We start from the raw sequence: 26,497 nt of genomic DNA on the forward strand, positions 1-26,497 counted from the left end.
AGAAAGCACAGCTGAAACAATCATAACCTAAACCCCAACAGGAAGTCACTTACTTTGAAGTGCCATTTTTACAGTTTTTACCACTGTGCTATACCAACCCTTAGCATCTTCAGATGTGGTCAGCATCTTTGTTTCATGACATGCAAAATGAAAACGATAAAGCTCAAATATAGGTTGTCCAAACTCTAAAAATATTTTGGCTACTGGCTTCACAGGAGTAAATGTTATTTTTAGTACGTAGGACAAAGTCTGTCCTCGTCAGACAGGGGCAGATATAATCATTGTGGAGCTTGCCCATACACAAGCCTTTCCATAAACCGATGACTGATGTATGTACTCCAATGCACCCAGCGGATTAGATTAGACCCCCTGTCCTTTCCCATATCTCCTCTCTCCTCCCAGTACTGTCTACTGGCATTGAATTAACCGCATTCACCAGAAGGAGCTGCTGGTACCTAACAATATTAACAGGACGTTATTTCAGCACCGATTTCAGTTTTAAATGCCATTGCTTATAATAAATAAAGGAAGTGCATGTGAGAGAACCAAGCGCTCAGAAACTATCCGTTACTGCTTAAGAGTTTCATATTACTACACACTGGAGCCAAGTTGCACCAACACAAGTGAAGCCATCATTTTTTCTTCTCGACATAAACGGCAGCACAAAGAGGAGTTTATTGATTTAAAGATACATAGACTTTAGATCTACACATATCTGCCTTGGGCAAATCCAATATTGAAATGGCATAGATTGAATTAGTCTCAGCCATTTCCTACTCAAATGCAGTTTGGATTTTAAAACACCTGCACGCTCACAATGGAAAAATGTTGTCTCGCTGTCACACAAAATGAGGAGAAACCTAGTTTTGTATTATTTAATAAAATGAGTTATGCTTAACAAGAAATATGAAAAGGAAACAGCAATGACCCTCAAAGGGGAATTGTCACTGAGTGAAATCAAATAGCCTCCCTGCAACTCTGCACATGAGGTTGCACCAGTTGCTCTGCTGATAAAGATAAACTTTTGACAAAGTAGCTGCTCAAGGGTCACAGCTGCCACGTGTGTTACCAAAAAACAAAAAAATGACATAATATTGACTACAGCTATTACTCTGAAAACTTTTCAGAATGGTGGTGTGAAGATGTCTTCACTGTTGGGCATTTTCAGGTAGGCTGGTTCAAGTAGCATTTACACAAACAACACAATACACTCTAAAAATGTTTCTAAAAAGATAGAGAAGTTAAAAACAAACTTGGAAAAAAAGACTGTGGAAACAAAATGCTATATTGAGAGAGACCATTGTTTCCAGCTGGTGTAGCCAGCCACATGTTTCATAACTAGATACATTCCATACAGTAACTCTGGAGCAGAAGGGCCCCTCTACATGCCCAGCCTCTTTCACCACCACCACCACCAATAAGAAAACCATAATTATCCCTCAGTGTGCCAGCCAGCTTACTACCGGCATTACCATTCAAACAGAAACCTCAACATCTGTAAACAGAGCAGCAGAGAACTCTTTACACTAACTCTTTACACTCGTTTACGCTAAACAAATGGCAGGAATCATGTAGAGTCACTGAAACATCAATGGGTGACAGCTTCAGATCAAAGTGGTGACGGTAATTCCGGACTACCATAAGGCTGCAGTGGAACTTCTCTGATATGTGAGACTATACCATATATGCACACTGTACCATGTTTGCCCTGTACATACATTTTACATTCCTAGTATTTGCTTATTAGCATTTGTTCAACTGGGTGAGGTCTTATTCCACATTAAAAGCAAATTAAGGTTAACGTGTCCTTGACAGCAGTGATTTACACAACACACTGACAATGGAATTACATAATATCTGTTGCACAATATCAAAAGGAAAATGCCAGGTAACCAGTGTTCTCTACTGTACAGCATGAATTTATTCTCAGACCACAGACTAATCCTGAGTGTAGAAACAATTTCATTGAAAGTATTGTGGCTTGTGTAAGCTTTGCTGTTTGCATTCTGTGACTTTTGAATGTAAATTAGTACATCCAAATGTAAAATATTATAGAAACCACAACATTATTACACTTAAATGTTTCAAAGTTCAAAGCCTCACATTATCTGTCATTACCAATAACCTGAGTAATGAATATAGAGAAAACTGAAGGTTTACTCAGTATTACCGTACTTTGCATGAGACAGATATGAACACTAATTCCCACTGTGCTTTACCTGCAACCATACCACCTGATTTGATGTTCAAACACTCTGGTGCATTAGAATGACATCAGACTAAAGCTTGGAGATTGAAGGGATTAACATTCCCTGGGTGAGTCCATGTACAGACTGTAATATTTAATACGTCTGAATGCATCAAGTGTATCAAAAAACAGCTCTACATCTATCTCTGCTAACTCTCGGTCTGTGTAGCCTTCAAGGTCTCCAACAGAATAGCAGCTCACTGAAAGGAAAAATATTACATAAGCCAAATTCTGGTCATCTTCAAGCTAAAACAACATCCATTAAGGTTACATTCTCAGAGAATTTAAATATCAAGGATAAATATTTGAGATTCTGAGTTGTTTTATAACTAAACTTAACAAAAAGAACTCAAAGATCTATTGCATGTTATTTACCAGCATATGGGCAGGAATGACAGGAAGCACATCATTGGTAAAGACAGTCATATCACGACAGCTTATGGGTCTCTATGAATGACAACTGCAAAAAATACTGTTTTATTATCAAAATGTGTTTCAACGGTTGCAGTTATATTGCTGACAAAGTATCCAATGTCTCATTATCACGAAGACGATCACGATATCACGATATAATAACACAGTTATAAGTAAATAATATTTGCAATACAAGTGGTGCTTGCTGCTAAACATATAGCTTGACTGTGTTATTTGGCAGGCTGTTGACCCAGGTAGACATGGATGGTACAGGTAAAAGTGTGTACAGGTAATGGGCTTTATCGTGTCACATCCATGCTACTTAGATTAGACAAACCATGAATATGACTTTGTTTCCTGAAAGCCTAATTCTGCCCCAAATCTTTGCATCCTACCAGCCTGTCTGAGCTTGGTTAAAGTGTGTCTGTTTTTTCCAAATATTTTAGTTTTCTTTGTAACAGCTTTTCTAGATAACTTTACATTTTAGGTTTACCAGAGTTACATACTTGAAGTGTAGAAATAAAATCACCTTGTCAACACAACGCAATACTCGTGAGTAAGAAAGCACAAAGGGTGTATTCACTTTTCGACAAAACAGCTGCTAAAAGAAGTGGAAAAAAGGTGTTGTCGATGTAAACTGTCAACATAAAATATGTATATTTAAAAAATACCTTCACACAGAAAAAAAGTGCCAATATGTTTCAAAGCAAACTGAGGTTACAATAGTCCTTTAGTGTGATGTTTTTATTTAAGGGGGAATCTGCAGGACACTGGGTGTGCATGCAGGGAGGAGTCAGACTGTCTGCAAAGGTTCCAGCAGCTGTCTGGCTCTGGCCCAAGCCTAGAGGACCAATGAATGTTGTCAAACACACCCTGTCCCTGCACTTACATACAGCACGAGACAAATCCAAAGAAAATGTTTGAATAAGAGATTCTAATGGCAACCAGCAGTGCTATTAAAGGAGAAGTGGCATGACCAACTTGCTACCCTTGACGCAATCACTTAAAACTGGATGCCTCAGCATTATTAAACTCTGAGTGTTAATACACATTGTACTGATGTGCAGAAATAGATTTGACACATTTTCCACAGATATATGTAGTAGATTATGAACTGTAATGGTTGTAAAGACAAATATTTAGTAATCAACTGTAACAGTATGAGTTTCTCTCTGCTAAATGAAAAGAAACATGTGTAACAGTAAGGTGAAACGCCGACTGCATGTGCTATAAGGGCTGCATGGCACGGCACATTTTGCTAAGCCTTCAATTACAGCGGTGCAGGAACAGAGAGGTCAGACTGTGGGAGTGACGCAGAAGAAGCACAGAGGGATCTTATTACCTCAAATGCCTCCTGGGAGCTATGCATGACTGGAATAGATGGATATTTAGGATTTAGCTAACAGCATCTTTGTCTCTCCTCTGAGTGTCTTCATTAGCACTCTTTACATATCTGCTCCCGCAGCAGTTTCATACAACTGTCAATCCTCTGTACTTCACCTTACAGAGGTCCTTGCATTGGCTCTGCCAATGCACACCACACTCAATAGAAGCCTTGTCTGTGGCAGCCTTACGGTATGGGGCAGGGGTAGAGTTACACATTTTGTAGTTCCATGTTTTGCCACTATGAGCCAGGGAATGTGCAGAAAAGCATCCCTGTTGAACAGTCACACCATCAGGAATGTCTTTAGGCAGCAGCACCCTTCCTAGGGTTTCTGTGGCTGAGTGGGATGAAGGCGAGGTTACGCCTACTGAGCATCTGTTTGCTGTGCAGCTAGTTAAAAAAACAGCTTAAGAGTTTTTTCTGCAACTTCTCCCTGACTCAAAATCTCACTCTGTACTGCATGAAGACACACATACCAGGTGTATAAAACTCTTGTCTCATGTATGAGTCCGAACAGCACCAGAAAGAAAAGATTTTCATCTACAGCTTGAGCTATTTTTTTTTCTTAGTAATACCTAAAACATAGTAAGAGGTCACAACCTTTACATAAACATTAATTAAACATATGCCTGCCACACACAAAAAGTTTTGTTAATCTAAAGATTCTTGCATTATATTTTCTTCTTTCTTCATATGGGCACGAGATATCTCTAAATATTGTCTCAAAGACTAATTATAGTACCTGATGTAAAAACAAACAAACAAACCTAACATGTACTAATACTGCCAAATGTGTATCTAAGAATGAAAAGGAATGCACATTATCATAGTGAAGGACTATGGCACTAAGCAAACTGGTGTCGATCATTGTTGTGTTTTTGATTATTTTTGGACAACAAAAGAAGGGTAAGGCAGCACAGTAAGATATAACACACACTCAAAAGCTTCTTCAGAAAGAGGAACACAGTGAGCTTTTTGTTCAGCTGTCAGCTGTTAGCAATCATTGCTTCAAACTTACACTGCATTTGCTGCACAAAACAGAGCAGCTGATTTCCCTAAATGAGTTTTCATTTGAATTAAATTGTTAACTTGGCATGTGTACTGTAACCATTGTCAAAGATGGTCTTCACTGTGTGTTCATTCTATACTGGGAGCCTAAAGCACATAAATTTAACCTGTCCTTCATCTGTCATCCTTTCTTTCCAATCTGAATGCATTTTTACAGATGTCAAACTTCAAACATCTGTAAAAATGCATAGGTTTTCAGTGCTTGCAAAGCTCTTGAGTGAAGGCCAACCATACCCTGTGACATACAGTCGACCGCACACCATCTCACTTCCTTGGCAACCGTGACTCATTTCCCTAACAACTCTGCAAGGACAGCTTCATAAAAAGGGAACCTGCAGCCACTGCACAATTAGTCACAGATGGATGCCGTTATAAAAGCCACCACTGATTTTAGGTTATGCAGCACAAACAGTGATCTAGTTAGGATAGATAAGCACAGATGCAAATAAGACCCAATCAGAAATTATTGATTTACCGAGACATGGTTTCAGTACTTAAGCCGAGTAGCAATTTAAAAGGCTCTAAAAGTGAAATCTGATTCTTGTGCTGATACATGAGAGATGTAGCTAAACGTGCAAAATACAAACAAGCTAAGCATAATTCCTGAACAAAAGTAAGTAAACCGTTCTGAATATTTGATCTATTGGCAATACTTTATATAATATATAATAATTATATTAATTTCCCCACAGGGATTAATAAAGTAAATCTTAATCTTAATTTTATTTGGTGTTACTGTTAATGTTTACATGTGCACTACTCATACTTGCTCATATCCTGCTGCTGAATGTCACCTTCAAGTGTTTAAGACAAAAAATATGTTTTAGCTCAAGCTGTTGTTACAGTGCCATTTGGTTAACACAGGCCCACTACTGTTCAGACAATGCAGTTGCATCCCCAGCTTTCTACCACTTCATTTAATAGGTCATCTACCAACTCTTCATCTCAGAGAAGCCATCATCAACAGAGCTAGTCTTGGCTAATCACTCATTAACCAGCAAAGCACAATGAGTGGCTTGTTGAAACAGCAAAGCACCACAAGCCGCTCTGTGGCATGCATTTCTGAGAGAGTTTATCTACATACTCCTACAATAACAACACAAAACACAACACTTCCAAGCCAAGTCCTGTGTACCAAATAAACCTTCACACTGGAAAATTCTACATAAAGAAATACAGCTACTATTTGCAACCTTTTGCAAAATGTATTCAATAACTCACCAAAAATACATCAAAATCCTCCAAATGGGCATCCAAAGTTACACCGAATCTTCACACCTTTAAGCAGTTTAACTGCTATGTTGCAAATTCATCTTTCCATCTAATGTCTATAGTTACCGATGTCTTCTATAGCAAGTTTTTAGTTTCTGAAGTGAGTTCTGCAAACTCTGTCTCAATGGTACTTCTCCAGATGAGGTGCTCTCATAAGCATTACATAATGTCCTTGAACCACAGCAAGCACAATACACTGAAAATGAAATGGGGAAATAGGAGAGGGAGCGCAAGACACCCACACATCTGCACCATCCACACTTAACGGGAGGCATACATCAGATCATGCTGCCTGCAGGGTGATCACTCAACACGACATAAGATCCAAGAATATGAGGTCCTTTATCAGCACATTAGCTCATGCCCATCCATACTAGGAGAGACTACTTAGTTTGAATATAAGATTATGTCTGGTGATAAATAAATAATCCATTTTAAGTGTATCTATTTAATGTAGATTTTATTACCTGCAGCAGATTCCAATGAGTGTTTTCAGAAAAGGTCTGTGGGTGGAGAAGGTGTCCAGGAAATAGAACAATTTAAGAGAGTGAGGAGGCATTTTGTAATGGCACTCGAAAGCATGCCATCACTGCTACACTAATACTCTCCAAGCAGCAATAGTAAGAGGCCACAACCTTTAATGGCCACTAAAGGATATTCCTGGGGAAGACACCTTAGCTGTAATTAGACACATCAGACATCAGAATGAACCATTACAACTGACATTGTTGCACAAAAAACATACTGAGTCTTCACTCCAAAGGTGGGGTATGACAGAGAAAGAAACTAAACTGGAATAAAGTCATATCACAACACAACCTGCCAAGCCAGTGACAAAGTCTATTTCTGTCACAATGTTTTAAAGTTACAGTTTTAAGATTGAACTGACATCATTAACATGTGCAATTCTTTTTAAATCAGTTGTTAATTTTAGCTGTTTATTTTTAATGAATTCACTTGTTCAAGCTCTTGTCTTTTAACTTCTGATGGGCTTGGTATGAAAAATAAGCATTAAGAACAAATAATATGCCTGTGCAAAGATTTAAGAAAGATGTTTGGACCATTTAAACAGACAACCCAAGTCTCTTTGTCAATGACAGAAACCTGTAAACCTTTGTGACTTTAGAGAGCTGGTGTCAATGGCATCCTTCTCATATCATTATTTTTCTTCAGCAGGGAGCATTTCACAGCACAATATGGGGGAAATCCTGGGAGTGAAAGATGGACAGAGCAATTTACCTAAAGGTCATCTTCACCCTAGACTATATGGCCTCACATGCCTAGACCAGTAAGTACTGCGATGAGATTAGATCCACTTAAAATAGAACAGCCAAGCTTAAGTGATGTGAAAACAATCCAGCGAATTTAGTGGTTTTGGTTTGGATGATAGTAAGTGACATGAATCACACTCCAATGATCCGATGACCAGGGCTTTTGTTCAGCTTTTATAGCAGTGTTTACATCCATCACACTGTGATATGACACATGTTGTCAAAAGTATATCATGAACACATTGTGCTAAATGCTAAAACCAACCAGGCTCCTTTCAGCAAGTTCAGCCAACACAGCAGAAATCCCTTCAGGTAATCCAATTTTTTATGAATTAAGTTTGATGTTCCTGTTAATTCCCCCCCAAAAAAATAGCACAGGAGAAAAACACAAAGAGGATAAGCAGTTATAACTTGCATGGCAAAGGCTATGCTGAAGAAGGATTAGGGCTGATCTCTGGCTGGAAGCCCCAGAGTTGGAGATAATGAGTCCAATTAGTTCCCAGTGTGTGTGTTCAGGGATTAGCACACTGTCCGCCAAGGGGAACCATTCTCATTTTAAGCCTATAGGGGAGAAAGAAATGAGAGCCTGCTCGAGAGTAGATGAGAAAAACTGAGGATGAAAGATGAGTGGCACACAAAAAGAGAGAAGATGGGAGAAACTGGAGAAATGATCAGCGTCGTGAGTGGCTGGAAGCTTTTGGAACGCATCACGATGCCTAAAAACAACAGCAAACGGCTATTATGTGAGGAATATTGCCTGGATGTGCATGACAAAATTTTGCTACCGATGAATAGATAGAAAGGAAGTATTCACTGGAAGAGACGAACAGTAGGTTTATCCTGACACACACTGTCAACACTCTAAGACAGATCATAGGTGTCTTTTCATGTAATGCTGCTTGGGTGGTGGTGGACTTCATTAACTGCATTATAAACTAATTTATAAGAATACATTATATATAAGAATATATTTATCATAGTTTATAAGAATATAAAGTACTAGACTAAACTTTAAAAACATATAAAATACCTAGCTGCGGAGTAATAAAGATACTGAAGCTAACCCAAAAAGCATGCATGCTTCTCAACTTCAGAGATAGTGTCAAGCCCAGTTCTAAAGAAAACCTGCAAGAAGTCACATTCACATTTCCTGTGGCAGTTCCCCATATTTCCTGTCAAGGTCACTGTCATTGTCAAGCACAAACCAAGACTCAATATTGCTCTAAAAAGACAAGCACTTTAGCAGAATTGTGTGTACATTTAGGTAAGCTGCACAAGACGGCATAGTTTGTATTAGCATTGGCAATGGAGAACCAAAACAAGAAAATGATTTGACCCCTAATGGATTTTTTGTGTAACAAAACTAAAGGAGTCACATTAAACTAAACAAACAAATCTTTTCATTTGTTTACAGCAGAAAAACTGGCCAAAGCCTGGTCAGATAAACAGGATACAGTTTGATGATAATGGTGAATCAATGAGTATAAAAAACTTTTTCTCAAGTGCAATACAGTTTTAACTTAGGATGAAATAGCACAGACAATTAATATATAACCTGAAAATCAAAGATTCGTTTAGACAAATGTTCTGTTTCGGGCAACCGCTGAAAGCACTTACACCTTACTTTGGGGAGCACTTCATGCTGGCTGGCTACATGGTCGGCTGAGGCTGCATGACAGAGGAAAAAGAAGCACAAAACAACTCCACCACTGGTTATTAAAAGACTCATCACAAAACAGAGACAAGAAAGTAGATTCTGACATCACTCTAAACAGTACAGATCTGTTCCTAGCTTTTTTGTTTGTGCGCATAGTGTGTCACTGCACAGCGCTCAACAGATGGTCCCTGTCCAGATCCATCAAACTGTAAAATCAATCTAATAACATGCATAGTCACAAGGTCCCCATCAAGTCAAAATGCGATACATCACAGAATCACAATAGATAATTGCACACCAATGGCCAATGCCAACGTATGTATCACAATTTAGAAGTGCAGTTTATCTATTGTAGAGGTGCATTGATCCACTGACCCATGACCAAGAATTCAATCCCAGCCTACTGCTGTGCTGCTCTGTTGCACACATTATTACTATTAACACCTACTATACAGCAGAACCAGTTGATTTCTGGCCATTTTTGCTTTGACAAGTCTTGTTATCCTTTTCTCAGTTGATGCTAACGTGATTGAAATAATGCTCATAACAGACAAAAGCCTGTGGGCCTTCCTACAAGCTACCAGCATTTAATAAAAGTATTAGTGACGTAATGTATACCCACCACAAGCAGGCCATCTATCATACACTCGCTATACAAGCTGTAAAACACAAAGCCAAATGTATCTATGGGCCTAATAGTACAATGTGAGGAATGCATTTATCCAATCCGTGGGTTTACTTTTTCATATTCCCAGTCTTTGCAAACATAAAACAAGGATTTCAGCTCACAATGCAAACAACTATAGCTATTAGGCTTAAGCACACAGCTTTATCAGCAGAATATCACATTTCTGGAGAAGAAACAGACAAACTACTACGGCAACAAGACTTCTATCTATCTACTGTTTGAACTACAAGATCAGTGCCAGACAACAAGATTGTGTTCCACTCAACTTTAGCTTAAGTTACAGACGAGGATATAAATACAGGGACTCACACTGATGTGAAAATGTGTACACAGTATAACCGGAGTTTTTACAATTACAAATAGATTTCAGAGTTTAATTGACATGCAGTGTCTTCTGTACACACAGATCTCCTTAAACACTGACAAACCAGTTCCTTATTATAAATAGCTACTTTGATTTTGATGGTGTAGTCATATTAACCATCTTGCAACATTATATAATCATGCACATTAAGAAAAAGCCAACAGGAAATTGACCAATGCCCTAGAGCACCTGCACAGGCCATTTAGAAAATGAAACTTAACAAAATAAGCCACTAATATATTTATATTAATGCTAGCTAAATGTGACCTAAAAAAAACTCCAATTCTGAACAAGTTATTGGAAATAAGCCTCCAATACAAACTTTGTTTATAATGCATATAACCACAACACCTCATTCAAGGCTACGTTTAATAAATAAAAAAAATAATGAGTAATAAAAGCTGCAGTAAAAAAAGAATGCTCCATAAGCTAATGGAAATTCTATTGTTCAAACTCTCTAATTTTATGTTGCAGCAGATCTGAGACCAAAATGCTCTCAGCTGTGCACTGACAGGCTGCAGGCTCTCTGAGACCTGCTAAACTCATGAGCACAATGTTCTAGGAAGAGAAACACTTTTCAGATAAACTCTTTCAAGTCAGCATTAGACAACACAGCAGCAGTTCGCTGCTACTATAAAAAAAAAACATTTCCTGTCCTGAAAATATTTTGGGGTCAGACTCAGTTGGAAGAACACCAGGTCACTGACAAAAGACCCAGAATTATAGACTAGTATACATTTCTCTGCAGGGTCTGTGTGAAACCCAAACACTCGGAGGGATGCAGTGTAACAAGCAGAAAAAATACACATCTGTAAAACACATTTTAGACTTAGTGCTGTAAGAAGAGGGGCGTCTGTCAAACACATCAAGACGCAATAAACCATAAACCATACGATGTAAACCCGAACTGTGACGACAGCTTAGCTTTAAGTTAGTCAAAAAATGAAGAAGCCTCGTTGACTGACTGAGGACACACGAAAAGCACCGGTGTAAGTTCTGCTTCAGGCTGAGGTGTCAGGAGCAACCAAACAAAGAACACACGAAACAAATCACTTCTTCGTCAACACATGTATCTGTACCAGTTAAATCTGAAGGGCTTCACACATGTGAAAAGTTTTCAGCTGGAACACCCGCCTGTAACCGGACGCAGCAACAAGTAACCTTCCCGCGGCGAGGCAGCTCTCAGAGGTTTGCGCGGTGTCGCAAAAAGAGACAAAGAAAAAAAGGTTTTTGTTTCCACTTACACACAAGATCAGCGTCTTACCTGAGAAACAAGCGGAGGCTGTGGATTCATGGACATTGATGTCCGGTAAGTGCAGGTGGGGAGCGCGTGTTGTGGTGCTCTTCTTCTTCTTCTTCAGCTGTCTGTGCGCGCGCGCGCTGCTCTGAAGCGAGAACGCCCCTCCTCCATCACTGTCATTAACACCCACGCGCCAACCAACACGCTTCATATGTAAATGTCGCCACTCTCCGTGTAAAGATGACTGAAGCATCAACAATGCAGCCGGCAGTGAACCAGTCCAGGCACGCAAAGAAAGGCGACTCCACGCGTGGTTTAATGGAAGTTTTTATTGCATGAATTGTAATAGCTGCTGAGAAACAAAGTTTCAAATGAGTACAGTTGGGTTTTGAAGCCTTCCTGCAGTAATAATGAGATGGTCAGTGGACATTCAGATGGCACGGTTTACTTAATTCACCCTTTTCCTTGTCTGTCTACCACAAGACCAGCGCTTATATACTGCATTTTAACCAACTCTAACCCTGATGGATGAGATGAGGGGCGGGGGTGGATCTGTACTTTTCAACATCCAATATAACAGGCTGTAAGTGGACTCAAGTGTGCTTCATAATATTAACCTTTCTCACTTGTGGAGCTACAGTAGTATTTGTGGAGTATATAATGTAAGGTGGTGGTTATTGCTGGCTACTTGTTTTACTGTGGGTGATTCTTGTCAAATGTGTCATTGTGTCAAAAAAGAAGCAGAACTGTGCTTTGGTGTGTTATTTCTCTTAATAAAACAAAAATAAGGAAGGGGACAAATGCAGTATACAAGCCCAACCTCTGTGTGGGTTTAGACTTTAGAGCAATGTCTCCATCTACAGGTTAATCGTTGTACTGCAAAGACAGAAGGGGACTAAAGCGTTTGTTGCTGTGATAAATTAAAACAAACACAAAAAAATACAACTCCCTTTTAGAGCAAGTAGACCAGCCACATACTTAAAACAAAATTCTCACCAAGACTTGTAAAATGGTCTCTTAATTTTTTTTTTCAAAGTAACTTGGTCACTCAACTGTCACTGAAAAAACAACCCTGTAAAATAATAAAAGGTGGTATTTTACTGTATTTCAATATACTCCTTTCCCTCACACCCCCCCTCCCTCCCTACATCCCTGCAATGTATCCCATTTCAAATATAGGACTCAAAGATATGGGCTCTAATGTTAATAATACATTTATCCATACTATGTTCATATAATTAATAAAAAAATAAATACATTTAACAAATACAAATGATTTTGTAGTTGGTAAATTACCAAAGAAACAGATTATCGCCCACAGTCATATCATGTTGACACATTTCAAGTGTAGGATTTTTTTTTCTCTCCCCCCCCCTTAATAAAACCATTATCACTCTTCATTTATTTAAACCTGTATTATTAAGCCTCTACACTGGTGTGGCTGTGCTATTGAGCTGGATGGGAGATCAACCTCCTTTCCAGTCATCTATAGGGCTGTAATGTGAGCGGTGGCCCACTCAAAGGCTAAATGTTAACACTGTAGCACACTTACAGAGAGCAACCAGGAGTAAAAGTAGATGCTGATGATTTCCGTTGGCAATGAGACCCAGCCCAGCCCTTGGCTTTGGCCAAAAAGCAGCGGGCAAAAGATGTGCATGTTTACATGACTTTAACCTGTATATCTTGTAAAAAGGTCATATGAAACAATTTCTTGTTTTTATCTTTTTTTTGCTTTTTTTTTTTTGCTTATGTGTTTTTTTTTGTACAAATCTCAGTATAACCTGTTTAGACATAACAAAACAGAAAAATCAACCAACAAAAAAAATCTCATGCACAAGTTATGTCCCTCTTTTACCGATTGCATTTATCAGTGGCTATCTTTAAAAAATCTGTGTACATGTTCATCTGTTGTTCAACATAACATCTGTGGTTTCGTACATTTAAGCCATTTGTTTTGTTTTTCTTCTTCTTCTGATAAAATGTTTCATCCTATTTTACAGCCAGCAGTTCAAGGTATTGCACCAGAGTTGATTCCAGACACCTGACCTGTCTATTCCTGTACAGCAGGAGGCGCAAGAGGCATGTTGTGTAGGTGCTGGCTGTGGAAAAGAAAACCGCTCCACAAAAGAAGCTGCTGGGAAGCAAATGAGCAAATTTACTCTTTGTGATTTCAGTCCAAGGTCCAAGAAATTAAATCCGTTTTTTTTATTATTTTTTTTTTCCTGCTTGAAATTGTCACCCCAAAAGCCTGACAGAAATAGATTCTGGAGGTATTTTTTTAAATACTACTAACAACCTCCCAAGGCTGGAGTCTGGCAGAAGTGGGACAGGACAGTCAGTAGCAGACAAGGACGGGGGTGGGGGGTGGGGGGGCAAGCAAAGTTACCCCTATCTGCAGAGGTCCTCTTGTGTGGAGTCTCGCACATTTTTCCTCTTCTTGCTGTTGCCTTGGTGGTGTGGCTTGTTGGTCGGGTGACTTTTGGTGTTGGAGGAGTTGTTCTGCTGCCCGTGATGGCCACTCTTACGGTGGGAACGGGTCACCCTGGCCTGGAAAGTCAGCACAAAGGCCCAATCAGTGATCCTCGGGGTCATTAGATGAGCATATGACAAATTATAAAATTTCTCTTTATCAAGCATTCTTCTGTTAAAAAAAGCAGGATTTCTACCTTTCCTCCTTTGTTGCTTCCAGATGGAGTGCTGGTCGTGTGGCTCTGTGTACGGTGATTACTAACCACAGAAGGTTTTTCTCTGTTAGTGCTGGAGCCCTGCCCAGACTGCTGCTTGGCTGTCTTACACGGTGAGCCATCAGAGTCCTGAGGGAAACCAAAAAAAAGGTCACATATTTTGTCAGCTTGAAGCTTAAATGGGGTTGTGCAATATTTCAAGGTTGCATTTGTTTAGCTGCAGGACTGACCGCATCACTGGAGGTGGAAGTGGAGGATGTGGAAGACGGCGACAGCGGAGAGGAGGAGGGTGAGGACCGCAGTGACGGTGAAGGAGAGGAGGAGTTGGAGGAGGTTTTGCTGTGAGGAGCAGAGGGTAGAACTACAACATCATCATCTTCGTCGTCATCATCATCTGGAACATTATTGTTGCACTCGTCGAGCTGCTGGGATAATGTGACATCATTTCCTACAGCAGCAGAGAAAAAACAAAAACGTAAGTGACACTTCAGATGTAGTGGATCCGATTTTTGTGGCAGTGTAATCATGCAACAAATTAGAAAACAGCATCAGCATACTGTTGACTGGCAGATCATTCTGAGATGGGCTCCCCCAGTTCTTTCTGATCCATTCTCTGTACTCGTCCACTTCCTGAGTCACCCGGATTATTCTTCCAAGTATGCTGTGATAAAATTCACAGGAATAGGCAGGAATGTGTTATATTTCATTTATCAGCAGTCTAACAGTGTCAGTATATATTCTTCAACAACATGTGATTACGTGTCATTAATAGTTTGATATGTTCCGTACCTCTCTGTCTCATTGTTGGGGTAGTACTTTGCGATGGGAGACACAGCATGGCTAAGCACCACATAGGCGTAGTCAAAGGCCTGCTTCACCTGCATGGCACCGTATGAACTCCGGCCAACATCATTGTCTGTTGGAAACAACACAGACAGTGACAACCTGACAACGCACCCACAGGTATCATTCTAATATCTAGGCAATTCAAATATTTTATCTTTTAAAGGCAAACCACATTTTACACTTCATGATGTCTACTAGCATGAGTCCAAATACTTCATACTCTTCCTACCTGGCTGCAGTGGGTCTTCAATGTAGAGCATGGAAGGCCTGTAGCCATCCATCATGTTCTTCTGAACTTCATCTTTGGCAACATAGCAACCTCCATCTTTTATCCTGATGCCAGTTTTCAGGTAGTTAAAGTGGCGACCATAGAGCTCGAAGAATTCAATGAGCAGAACACCAATGTTTATGTTGGGATTGCACACATCCTCCCTATAGTGAAGCTGAAAACAATCACATGTTAGAATTGTTGAAACTCATCAAGCTGATTTTAAATTAATCCTTGCTGTTGCAAATACATTGTTAAAAACTAATTTACACTAACTAACCTGTAGGAAGCTGACGGCCATGAGAAAGAGACTGTAGGAGCCGATGCCACCAGTGAAAACCTCATTGAGGTCCCTCTGCAGTAGGAACTGCTTAAGGACCAGAACCAGGTACGGGAGCACAGGGTATTTCTATAAGAAAAACACCAAGTAAGCACATGGAAAGTATTATGTTTTGATGACCTGATGACAAGCTGCAATGATGCTTAATGTACACATGCGAAAAACAAAAATTGGCAAATATTGGCAGACGATGTCTAAGGATTTAAAAAAAAAAAAAACATACCTCTTTAAATTCCTTGATGAGCCGAGCTGCTTTAACGCCACTCTTCACATTGAAGCTGATGTCCACTTTGACCTCAGTGAATGAATCAGTCAGTTTGATGATGGGAACCTGGGAACACAAATGACAGTCAAAAACAAGATCCCTCCACGGCAGACATAATCTAATTCACATATAAGCCTGAAAATAAGACACAAAACTAATCATACACCAACACTAATCCCCCAACTAAAATCCTCAAACAAAGATTAATCAAATTTCTAACAAAAGGAAAAGTACAAACAAGAATAAAAGCTTTCACAAAAATTAACTCAAAATCAATGATTGTTATTAATCATACATTTTGCCGCACCTTTTGGATTTCTGACCACTGAACATCTATGACTTGCCATTTTCAAATTCTTTCATGAAATTCACAGTCCCGGGAGAATAAAACAGGAAAAAGCTGAATCTGCAAGTCTTACCGTTGCTTTGTCCAGAACTTTGATGGAATTTTCATCTGCAACATTCCTCTTCCGGAGAGCCTCTTCCAACGTCCAGAGTGGAAGTGTCTCCCACTTGCCAAAAACTACTAGGTCTATGTCACTGGTGAAAAAGAGACGACATGGCATACTTACATTCTGTAACATACAAGAGCAACACAACATCACACAACAAACATTCTGCAGAAGAACATCTCATTCTTGTCACATAACAAAACGTTAAGACCAACTTTTCTGTGCACCAGCTGCACTCTGATAAGAACAATAGTGATTGAGAGTCGTTCCAAATGTCCATCTAGAAAAAACATACAGCTGTCCGCTGTAGCTACCCGACAGCCCCCCAGCTGAGAAGATTCTCTGCCGTTAAATCTTGGGAAATATATAGTTGTTTTTTTTGTTTTGTATTCCTTAATTTGTCTTTACAGTGACATTCTCTCTTGCTGCTTCTGTCAGCAGGTACTGGCACTATATAGAGTAAAACAGCCATTTTAAACATCCCCCAGATGGTAGCTCACTGCAAACAGATGGCTTTGCTTCCCTCTTGTGGCGAAGCAATGTGCAATGTCAGAACTTAAGGAAGTCAGCTAATGTGTAGTCAGTCACCAGTGCTGTTCACACAGGTTGCCAGTTTAACAACACAAACACAAGCATACGTGCAGAGCAGAGAAATAGCTTGTATGTGGTAAGTTAAATACAGACACTCACTCTGTAAAAACTAAGTCACACACCACCCACTGCCATGGCTTAGTCCTATTAGGGTGCTGAGTATGGTGTCACTAATCCAGGTGAGCATTCTTTCTCAGAATAAAGTTTTAACAAGTTCCAGAGTTAGTAGTCCTAAAATGATTGAACAACTTGGAAAAATGTCTAGACAGCACTCGCTCCAAAGGAAAGCATGTATTTCTGGTACAAAGCCCCTTCACAGTCAGTTTGGCAAAGGCAAGAAACATGTGTTTGAATGTTTTGGCTGGTTTGCGAAGGTTCACAGCTCACCTTGTTGGCAGATAAAGACCAGTGCTGAAACTCCCAAACACTTGGACCTGTATGGAAAGATAGAACAAATACATATATATGTTTAGATAAGTTATTTTTTGAGAAACAATCACATAGACTCATGTTAGGTGAAACTGTGACCACGCCAGCATTAAGGCAGCGTTCTGTTGATTTTCCCACGCTGTGCTTCATTCAACAATAACCTGTTCTTCTAGCTGCTCAAAAAATAATATTGTACTGTTTCACATAGGGAAAATTTATCAACATGCCCAGACAAGCTACATTATTCGGGTTCCAAAAAACCTACCCAAAAGTGAGTAATATTGAAGTGCATTTCAAGTTATGTGACAAACATTCTTTGTTACACAGGATGTTTAAATGCAAAGTCTTTTTAGCCACTGATCTTTTAACCTGCACTCTATTGAAGTGACACACAGAAAGGTGCACAAATAGACATAAGCCTTGGCCCTAGCTTTATTCCCTTAAGCCTCTTCCCCACATCGCCTAGTACTATAAACACTGGTTTACTGCCCAGTCATGTGTTCAAGGCTAAGCAGATTGCAGAGCTGTGTTTGTGAATGAATGATGTCCCGAGTACTTCTGTGAAAAGTGCTTTGACCACCAGTGGTCACAGAGGTGAGCTGTTCAGCTGGTCAGAATTTTTCTAGTTTCATGAATGCAGGAATTCACTGGCAGATTTTAAGACAAATAAAACCCGCTTCCATTAATATTTGTATAAATATTTTTTTTTGGTTCTAAGCTTAGGAAGATCACAGTTTAGCATAGCAACACACTGTGGAGTGTTTGGTCTTGGTATCTACACAAACTAATTAAACAAGCAGCGTACTAACTAGATGTTGCCAGTTGTCACTGCTCACTACATGGTGTAAACAGAGTAAGGTTGGCCAGACATGCTAAGCTAAGAGCAGGCACACTTTGAAACACACTGCTCTATCAGCCGGATCAAAGTGAACGGGTACAACATTGCCTCAGGTGGTGCTGATAACACGACCTAAATAGAGTACTGTGCACCATGAAGTCAACAGGAAAGAAGAGAATGCTTTATAAAAGCCATTAGTTTAGTATCACATACAACCTGACTTACACTGTGTATCCACAGTGATGATTAACAGTTGTAAATTACAGTGATCACTGTGTCCAAGCTTTGCTGGTCAAAGTCCTTAAATTGTACTTATGATCAACCTGTTTACCAAACCAAATATGTAGTTATACAATGCCCTCTGCTGTTGTTTAACTTGCGATATAAAAGCTTTTGAAATGTAGGGGTTGATTGCCAGAGGCATAGAAATCAGGTCTGCGTACCTCAGCACTGGGCCAAAGGTCATGAATGACTCCTTTAATTCTGTCCACCACTTCCAGCCTCATCTTCTCCTCCTCTGGCCGCGGAGAGATGTACTCATAGAAGTCCTGGATCTCCTCATTTAACCTGTAGATCACACAGAGCAAAGTGACAATGTAAAAAGAGTGGAAGGATGTGAAAATGACTATGAACAACCAAATAACAGATTGCTAAATATCTTGAAGTTTGATGGAGCAAAGAATTAAGACACTCTTGTAAGATTATTCTAAGAATTGTTTATGTAGGCCAGATACTGTGTGTGTGTTTTTAGTTTGTTTTTTTTTGCATATGCTTATGCTTTAAAAACAAGGCTAAAGATACCACCGTACTTTAGAGCAGACAGAAAAGTGAGGTGTTGCAAAATGTCAACTTTCCCTTTGCAAATAAAAGAAAACTGTAAAAAGATAAGGTCTCTCTAGGAGCTCTGCGAACAGCCCACTTATCTGCTTTTGCTTATCAGCAAAATCATAAGAATATTACTCTGGCTGATACTTGCATACCTTTAGCACCCTACCAGGAGTAAATAATTACTCAAAATAAAAGGCTCATTAGCACAAGAAAGACCTCACACACAACACAAAACACAACAAGTTGGTTAGGGCAGGCAAACTAAAGGTATTACACCTGTCCTTTGATCAGGTCACACTGTCCACATGTGTTGGCCTTTCACAGATCAGTTTTGTATACACATTGATATGGGAAAAAGTGTGGGTTTACAAATAAGAAAAACATCCAGGCCCGCACACACAAGCAGAAACAGGAGTGCATACATAGCTATAAAGGCCCTGATTAGGCCAACAACACACTCATTCGCCTTTGCAGGTAACAGAGAAGTGCAAGAGGGAGTCAGCTTTAACAAATAAAATAAGTAAAGAGCCTATTAGAGAGGTTAAAAAGAAAAAAAAGCTAGCAGCCACTAAAGTGACTGACTTGTTTGGATTATGCCCTAAAGAGCACTGTATGTGTGTCTACTGTCTGGGATTTATGTAACAGCTCCCTTCACCTGACAACCGCCTAAGCTGACTGGGTTTCATCTGTAATATTTTTTGGGAGGAAGACATTCAGCCGAGCATAGGTATGCAATATAGAAACACAACAGGTTGTACTCATGTGAATATATGGTGTTACTGAATTTTCAAATTTTGGACAATATGTTATTTCATAAGTTTTAAACTATTACAAACTGGCAGTGCATAAAACTGTTTTTTCAGAGAAGGGTGGGCAAAGGGTTTCTGTCTCTGTTGCTTCCCTCCTACACGACACCTGACAACTACTATAAATTTTAATGGCTAATCTCTCTCCCTGTGCACACTGCGGAGTCTAAAGCCTCCACAACACATTAGGTTTCATTTCAGAATAAAAGAAACTTATTTTTGCAGCTATATTCTCAATTATAAAAACATGGTTATAAAAAGCTCTACATGGCTCCATTCTGTATCGTCAAAACAAATCAGCCCAAAAATGATTCTAGTTTAAGCTCATTTAAAGTGATGTATTTAAACTGAGTGATTTTGGAATAAAGTCCTATCACAACAGCACAAATATCCCTGCTATGTTAGCATTTTCATTGATCAAAAGTATCAGTAGGTTTCATTTCTCAGAAAATAAGATACTAAAAGCTCCCTTGTAATCACGTGTTGAAACCACATCTAGTGCCCCTCCTTCTTGGATCCAATTACATCTCAGTCCTGCAGGATGCCTTAAGAGCACATGGACTCTTGGCACTGCTTATCAGATAATCCCACTCGTCTATATCATAGTAATATTACGTAATCCAGTGGATCCAGAGCGGCTGTTCCTGTAACAGAAAAACATGTTCTCTTTCTACCCCAGCAATTCTTCCTTTTGACAATATTTAACAAGTATAAAATGTTCCAGTAAACCAAACAAGGTAGTTTCTTGTATTATTAGTGGTTCTTCAGTTAAAACAGGTCATTGAGTGGCATTTGCTCATTGCTTTGACTTGAAATTTTAAGTTTTCATTCTGCAGACTTTTTTTTATATTTTGGTCTCACAGCAGGGTGTTTGCAGTGGGTTAATGACATTAAAGTGCATTGTATGTGTTCTAAATTGTGTGTTTGTTGCCTTGGCACCAATGGAGATGCATGCACTCCAATTCACATTTCTGATCAGCGCCTTACTTTTTAATTGTCATATCTGTTGTGTGACCTAGTTTGGATAGCACACTGATTATAAACCAGAACAACTAGACAACATTTGTATTTATTTTCATTAAAATAAGCGACAGAGTGGCTGGTGGGCTAGTTATGTAATCGGTGTATGCTCTAACACAGAGTAACACCTGTAACACCCTCTACTGTGACAAGCCGAGAAGGCAGTGCAGAACCTTATTCGGGAGGCACAACAGAGCCTTCTAGGACTGAAAGAATGAAAAACGGAAAGTTGAGATGACAAAGTGTGAGCCAGAAAATGTTAGAAAAAGAAATAAGGGAAAGCTAAATGGTAAACAAAGAAATACAAAGAAAATAGATTGGGTGTGGTGCTGAAATGCCTTCATGGGAATGAGAGCCATTTGGTAAGTTGGGTAAAATGATGGTAAGAGTCACATCACACCGACAGTGACCTGTTGCCTGTTCACAAAGATTATGCTATGGTACATCTGTTAGCTGTACAACAGCTTTAAACGTTAAGCTATAAGATGTAACATCCATGTGCTAATAAGCCTGCCTGTACCATGGGAGTGCTGATAGTTGCAGCAAACTGTGTTGCAGTCTTCTGCAGTAGATTGGACTATACTGAGACTTGCACCCATTGATCCTATTTCCCCATTGGCTTGAAATTTTACTCAACAGCCTTTGCAACAAAAGGTTTCTTCTAGTGTATACAGCAGTGTTATGTGACACTACTGCATCTAGGAAACCTCACATATAGCAAGACCATCTTCGACTTCACGAGATTGCTTGGAGGCAAACAAGTCACATCACACACTGCTTTTGAAATGAGGACAACGACAAACAGAACCAGAGGTGTCAGTGTCTCACAGATGGCAGATTCATTAATGTTTCATCAATGATCTGATCTGGGGTGCTAAGTGCTAGCCACTGGGGCAAAACAGCTTCTGTTACACAGAAGTCAACACACTTCTGACTGCTAGTGACAGGCTTGGTAATGCCCAAGTGGGGAAAGCTCAACTATGAATATGGCATTGCAAGTACCTGAATAAATGTGTTGTTTAATGGGTTTGATCCCATGGCCCCGTAATATTATACTCCGAGTATAAATAATCTTTTTTTAATAACTTATCACTGTATATGTTATCACCTGGGCAAAAACTGTTCAAAAAGCAATATGTTGATTAAAAAACCAATACAACATGGGTTAAGATGAGTTAATAAACGCTCTAATATTCTTTTTCAAAGACACCATTACATTTTTTATTTCCTTTGATGTGATGGCATTTCACATAGAACGTTGCATTACTATCCATTTATATTTCATTATCATAAACTAAAGAAAATAGTAGCGTTTTGCACTTTACACAGTCTGCCAGGTCAGGCTGTGTAAAGTGCAAAACACTGCAAGCTGACTGCATCAGTCTAGAGAACAGGAAGGGTTTCTATTGGACAGGAAGAGGGAACAAAAAAGAAAAAACACATTCCTCACTCCACATGGGAAGGCTGAGTTATGGACAGCTGCCCACACGTGCTGTTCGGAGGGGGCCTGTTTCACCTACAAACCAAAGGACCAGCAGTACACGCAGGCTTCACTCTCCACAAGCACACTGGCTGAAAGCCAACATGTGAGTGGAGAAAGAAAAAGGAGAGGGTAACAAAGATTCCAAAGCCAGTGACTGGTTGGATGAACCACAGTTCTAATAATGGTGCTTCAGTCACAGTGGTGCTATCTGTATGCTAGTGCTAAGTGTCATAAATCTTTAAAAGGCCGCAGCAGTAAAACCATGTGCTGGGACGGCTAGTAAGTCAGCAATTGACTGCACATTTCATTATCTTACACACCGCATACCACCACTTCAAAGTAGCTGCTGAGACCAAGTGCCACTAAAACAAATCCAGGACAGGTTATTCGTGATTCATTGATTTGCTTTGTGCAAAGAAGACCTGTGTAGCAGATGACATTCAAGAAGCACAGAAGACTGGCACTTCTCTGTCACGGGTAGTGCTGTCTGTTCTGTTTTCAGTAGGATTGGGGTTAGTTAGTCTGCTCATTACATAGATATAGATATTCTCTATCAGTGTTTTTCTGCTTATAAAGGATGAAAACTTTGAACACTGCTTACATAATGAATACCCACGCTAGATTAGAACATGGTTCAGCTCAACAAAAACAGGCCATTGCTCTTTCAGACTAGACTGACTTCCTATGTCCATATTAAGAGTCAAAATAGCTGTTTTACACAACTAGAAAAGTTGGAAACACTCCCTTCAAAGTCCCAATCTGATTGGGCAGACAGAGTGCTTGGGTTTCTTTCTCTAGAGGGTTGGCTTTGTTTGGTGGAAGTGAGGCCGTGTGGAGCATGTAAACACAGATCCATTGCCATCATGAGGCGGACTGCTTACTTGGACCTTTTAAGTTCCAAAGGGCTGGAGTGGAGTCAAACACAAATAAGCTCATGCCTTTGCTAGTCTAGCCAACCCACATGGCCAAATATAGTGTGCAGACTATCCCAAGAAAAAAAATTGAACTTAGTCCCATATTCACCCTTTAAATTCTCAGGTTTATGCAAGTGGCTTACTTCAACTGACTTGGAAAATGACATATTATGCCTTACAGACACGTAAACACACAGAAGAAAACACTTTATATCGCCTAATTATCCTATTTTCCAGGATGAATCTGGGTGCTTGTCATTTTTGTACAAATCTCATTCCCAGACAGCATTGCACAAGCAACACAATGTGTATGAGTGAAACACTAGAATCCTTATAACATATAAACATAAACATATAAAGCAGGTCCAAACATGCATTCACTTCCTGTAATGCGACATGCATTGTTTGCACTGTGATTTATCATAAAATGGTTACAGAGGACTGTCAGTGGTGGTGGTGAGTGTGCTCAAGACTCTGAGGTTCATGTTCTGGTATTAGGAGAGCTAATCATGAAGGAATGTCCTTATGCAAACACAGAGCTCCCATATTACTATAAATGAGGATCAGTCAAAGACTAAGCTCCGCACTCCAGTGCTGTGCTTGTCTACACATGTCTAACATCAAGGGGAGGAGAAAAGGGTAACTCAGCCCCTAAAAGTCTTAAGAACACAGATCCACCCAGTGAAAGATTTCTCCTCATTAATCATATCTAAAAGAAAAGAACGTGATTAAAGTTAAAGTTAAAAATACTGAAATGGCTGCAAAAAGTTTTTCAACTTATTGTGCAAGGCAGCAGGATTCTCAACATTCATGACAACCTGGGATTGCATGACAGCTCACTCAAAGCCAGGCTGCACATTATATACCTGCGGCTGATCCACAACGCTGCAGCTCAACCTGCAGCCTGTGCTAGCTGCTATGGGTGTGTTTCAGATTAGACAGGAGTCTAACACCTGACCCAACACTGTTTTAAACCCTAAAAGAACCCAGATATAGCAGTGTCACCTCAACCAAATGCTTAGGAAACATCATCATGATGTACATTGCTTTATAAAATAGCCCATTATTGAATCTATGGTACCTATTTTCTTCCTCACAACACTGTGTTCAAAGTCAATCAACAACTTGGCAAGCACTTGGACTACAGCCAAGCTAACATCTGAGGGCTTAAGGAAGTTGAAGGTGGCGCAATGACACAGCCCATGGCAGCAAAAAGGGTCACTTGTTTGGTATTAGACCCTGTAACTTTTGTTGCTGACAGACCGGTTGACTCTTCTATGAACTTTATCCAACAACTTTACATTATAGTGCAATGACCTTTAAAAAAACTCCATTAAACATTTTTGCCTGTACAACCTCAGTGTAAGTATAATAAGAATGCATCAATTCTCAATTACTGATCATTTTCAGACATCTACTTCATTGGTGGAAATACTTTGTCTGACAAGTCTATACAACTACAAAAGTTACTGTCAACAGCCAGGTGGTGAAAAGTGGGTGGGGTGAGTCTTACCACCTCAGCCATCTCCTTACTTGTCATTTCAGTGAGTAAGTAAAAGGTGACAACCAGTAAAATAACATCTACATTGAACTGGTCTGGTTGCCCTGACAGCTTTCTTGGCCCACATCTTCGTGGAGGTTCCCCCACTGTGGGGTCCCCCCTTCTATTGGCTACAGTAAATTTGATTTATGAGGGCGTTCACAGCGGGAGGCGAGAAACGAGCAGCAAGTCTTCAAGAATGAAACGGCCAATATAACTCTCTCTTACCCTATAATTCCTTCAGAGTAGTTCCTGTCTTTCCATGGCGTGCCCGTGTAACCATTATAGCTTGTGTTGGGGCCGCTGTCACTGTTCAAGAGGCTTGAATTGAATCCGAAAGTGCTAGCTTTGTTGTCTCTTTTTCTTTTGTTGGGGTGTCCGTCCGTGACTCCTCTCCACAGCACAGCGACCCCGCTGCCCTGCTGCCCCCCTCCACCGACACCGCCCCTGCCAGGGGCTCGGTTGTTATGGTTGCTGTTTGTTTCCAGTGGTATAAAGTCCCGCTGTTCGGTCAGTTCTTCCCTCACTGAGGCCGACATTCCCTGAGTCTTGGCTTCTCCACTACCGGTGTTTGAAGCAGGTACCCCGTTCCTACTGGTGTGGACGGCTCCCGACGCCCCGTTGACGGTCGCTTTCAGGCTCGATGTGCTCTGGGATCCAGTGGTGTAGCTGTTATTGACATGCAAATACCCGAGCCCTTGTGTAGTCTCCCAAATCTGCATCCACAGGTTGTTAGCAGGTCCGCGTTGTTCTGGTTGAAACCAGGCGATTCTAGGATCCATTAAACGAGACTGTAGGCAAACCGCCCCCCCCACCCCACCACCGAGCAATGCTCAGCTCGTGTGCAGCTAGCCAGGTCGCTAACTATCGTTAGCTGGTCCGCTATAGCCTCGTTATAGCTGCTGCTAGCTGAGGTTCTCCACTGGCCGTTACTTCTACAGTATATTTTTTAAAAAATCAGTTAGCACTGACGGTAAACAAAACTGTCAACCAAAATCATCCACAGGAAAAAGGACAAGAGTGCGAGCCAAGTGTTAAAATGGTAGCTGAAGCCAAAGTTGCGGTTAAAGACGGGGAAAAACGTGCAGACGCTGCTTGTCGGAGTGCCTCTCTGACCCTTTCCTCCTGATCGTGGGTCCCTCAATGGCGGAGTGTACAGCACCAATGCGCATGCGCGATGCAAGTGAAAAAGGGGGCGGGCAAAACTGTGTTACGCAACAAACAACTGTTTTTTTATTACGTAACAAGGTCTGATTTATTATTCCCGTCCTAAAAAAATACACCTCGTAAAACTGATATTTATATTTTGTCCAAGTGCGACTTTTTAACCAACACTTGTCAAGCAGTTAAATATAGCCGTTTGTTTCATTTTTTATAAAATTCAATTGAATTTTAATTGTGTAGCATCTTTTACAATTGTGAAGAAGAGAGAAAACAGTAAAAAAGGTGCCTTATTTTCTATCATTTAAAGTTACATGTATATTTTTAAAAGCACAAGTTTTATACGGTTTACTTGGCAGACAATGCTCTCCGACAATGACAGGTGATGTGAAGATTCTTGGGGCATTATTGTCCAAATTAACTGTT

The 26,497-nt window shown here is 40.0% G+C and overlaps 2 protein-coding genes across 4 annotated transcripts in view; both read right to left on the reverse strand.

The window, feature by feature from the left end:
- adcy7 (adenylate cyclase 7) overlaps nt 1-11,730 on the reverse strand; it is a 36,690-nt gene extending 24,960 nt beyond the window's left edge. For 2 of the 3 annotated variants that reach the window (XM_028401107.1, XM_028401105.1), the window contains exon 1: nt 11,631-11,730. The gene's annotated coding sequence lies outside the window, so the exon portion shown is untranslated. Of the gene's footprint in view, nt 1-6,335; nt 6,498-11,630 lie in introns of those variants that run through there. The other variant, XM_028401106.1, reaches the window with a different exon arrangement.
- A 185-nt stretch (nt 11,731-11,915) lies between these two features.
- tent4b (terminal nucleotidyltransferase 4B) lies at nt 11,916-26,047 on the reverse strand. The gene is made up of 12 exons (XM_028401970.1): nt 25,139-26,047; nt 18,763-18,886; nt 17,440-17,486; nt 16,429-16,549; nt 15,968-16,075; nt 15,685-15,813; nt 15,366-15,579; nt 15,080-15,206; nt 14,848-14,951; nt 14,521-14,738; nt 14,273-14,419; nt 11,916-14,153 (listed from the first exon to the last, which is right to left on the reverse strand). The coding sequence occupies exons 1-12, from the start codon at nt 25,690-25,692 to the stop codon at nt 13,995-13,997; spliced, it is 2,052 nt and encodes a 683-aa protein (XP_028257771.1). The 5' UTR covers nt 25,693-26,047; the 3' UTR covers nt 11,916-13,994.
- Nucleotides 26,048-26,497: the final 450 nt, after the last annotated feature.

The sequence above is a fragment of the Parambassis ranga genome, chromosome 3, assembly GCF_900634625.1.
Source record: "Parambassis ranga chromosome 3, fParRan2.1, whole genome shotgun sequence".
NCBI lineage: Eukaryota > Metazoa > Chordata > Actinopteri > Ambassidae > Parambassis > Parambassis ranga.

Bases quoted from the DNA above. Each gene is read 5' to 3' on its own strand.
- tent4b (XM_028401970.1), bottom strand. From the start codon at position 25,692: ATGGATCCTAGAATCGCCTGGTTTCAACCAGAACAACGCGGACCTGCT. The intron at 15,814-15,967 runs GTATGTTTTTTT...TTTTTCTTATAG, and splicing joins TCATCAAGGAATTTAAAGAG to AAATACCCTGTGCTCCCGTA. The intron at 15,207-15,365 runs GTAGGAAGAGTA...TGTTTCCAACAG, and splicing joins TGAAGACCCACTGCAGCCAG to ACAATGATGTTGGCCGGAGT.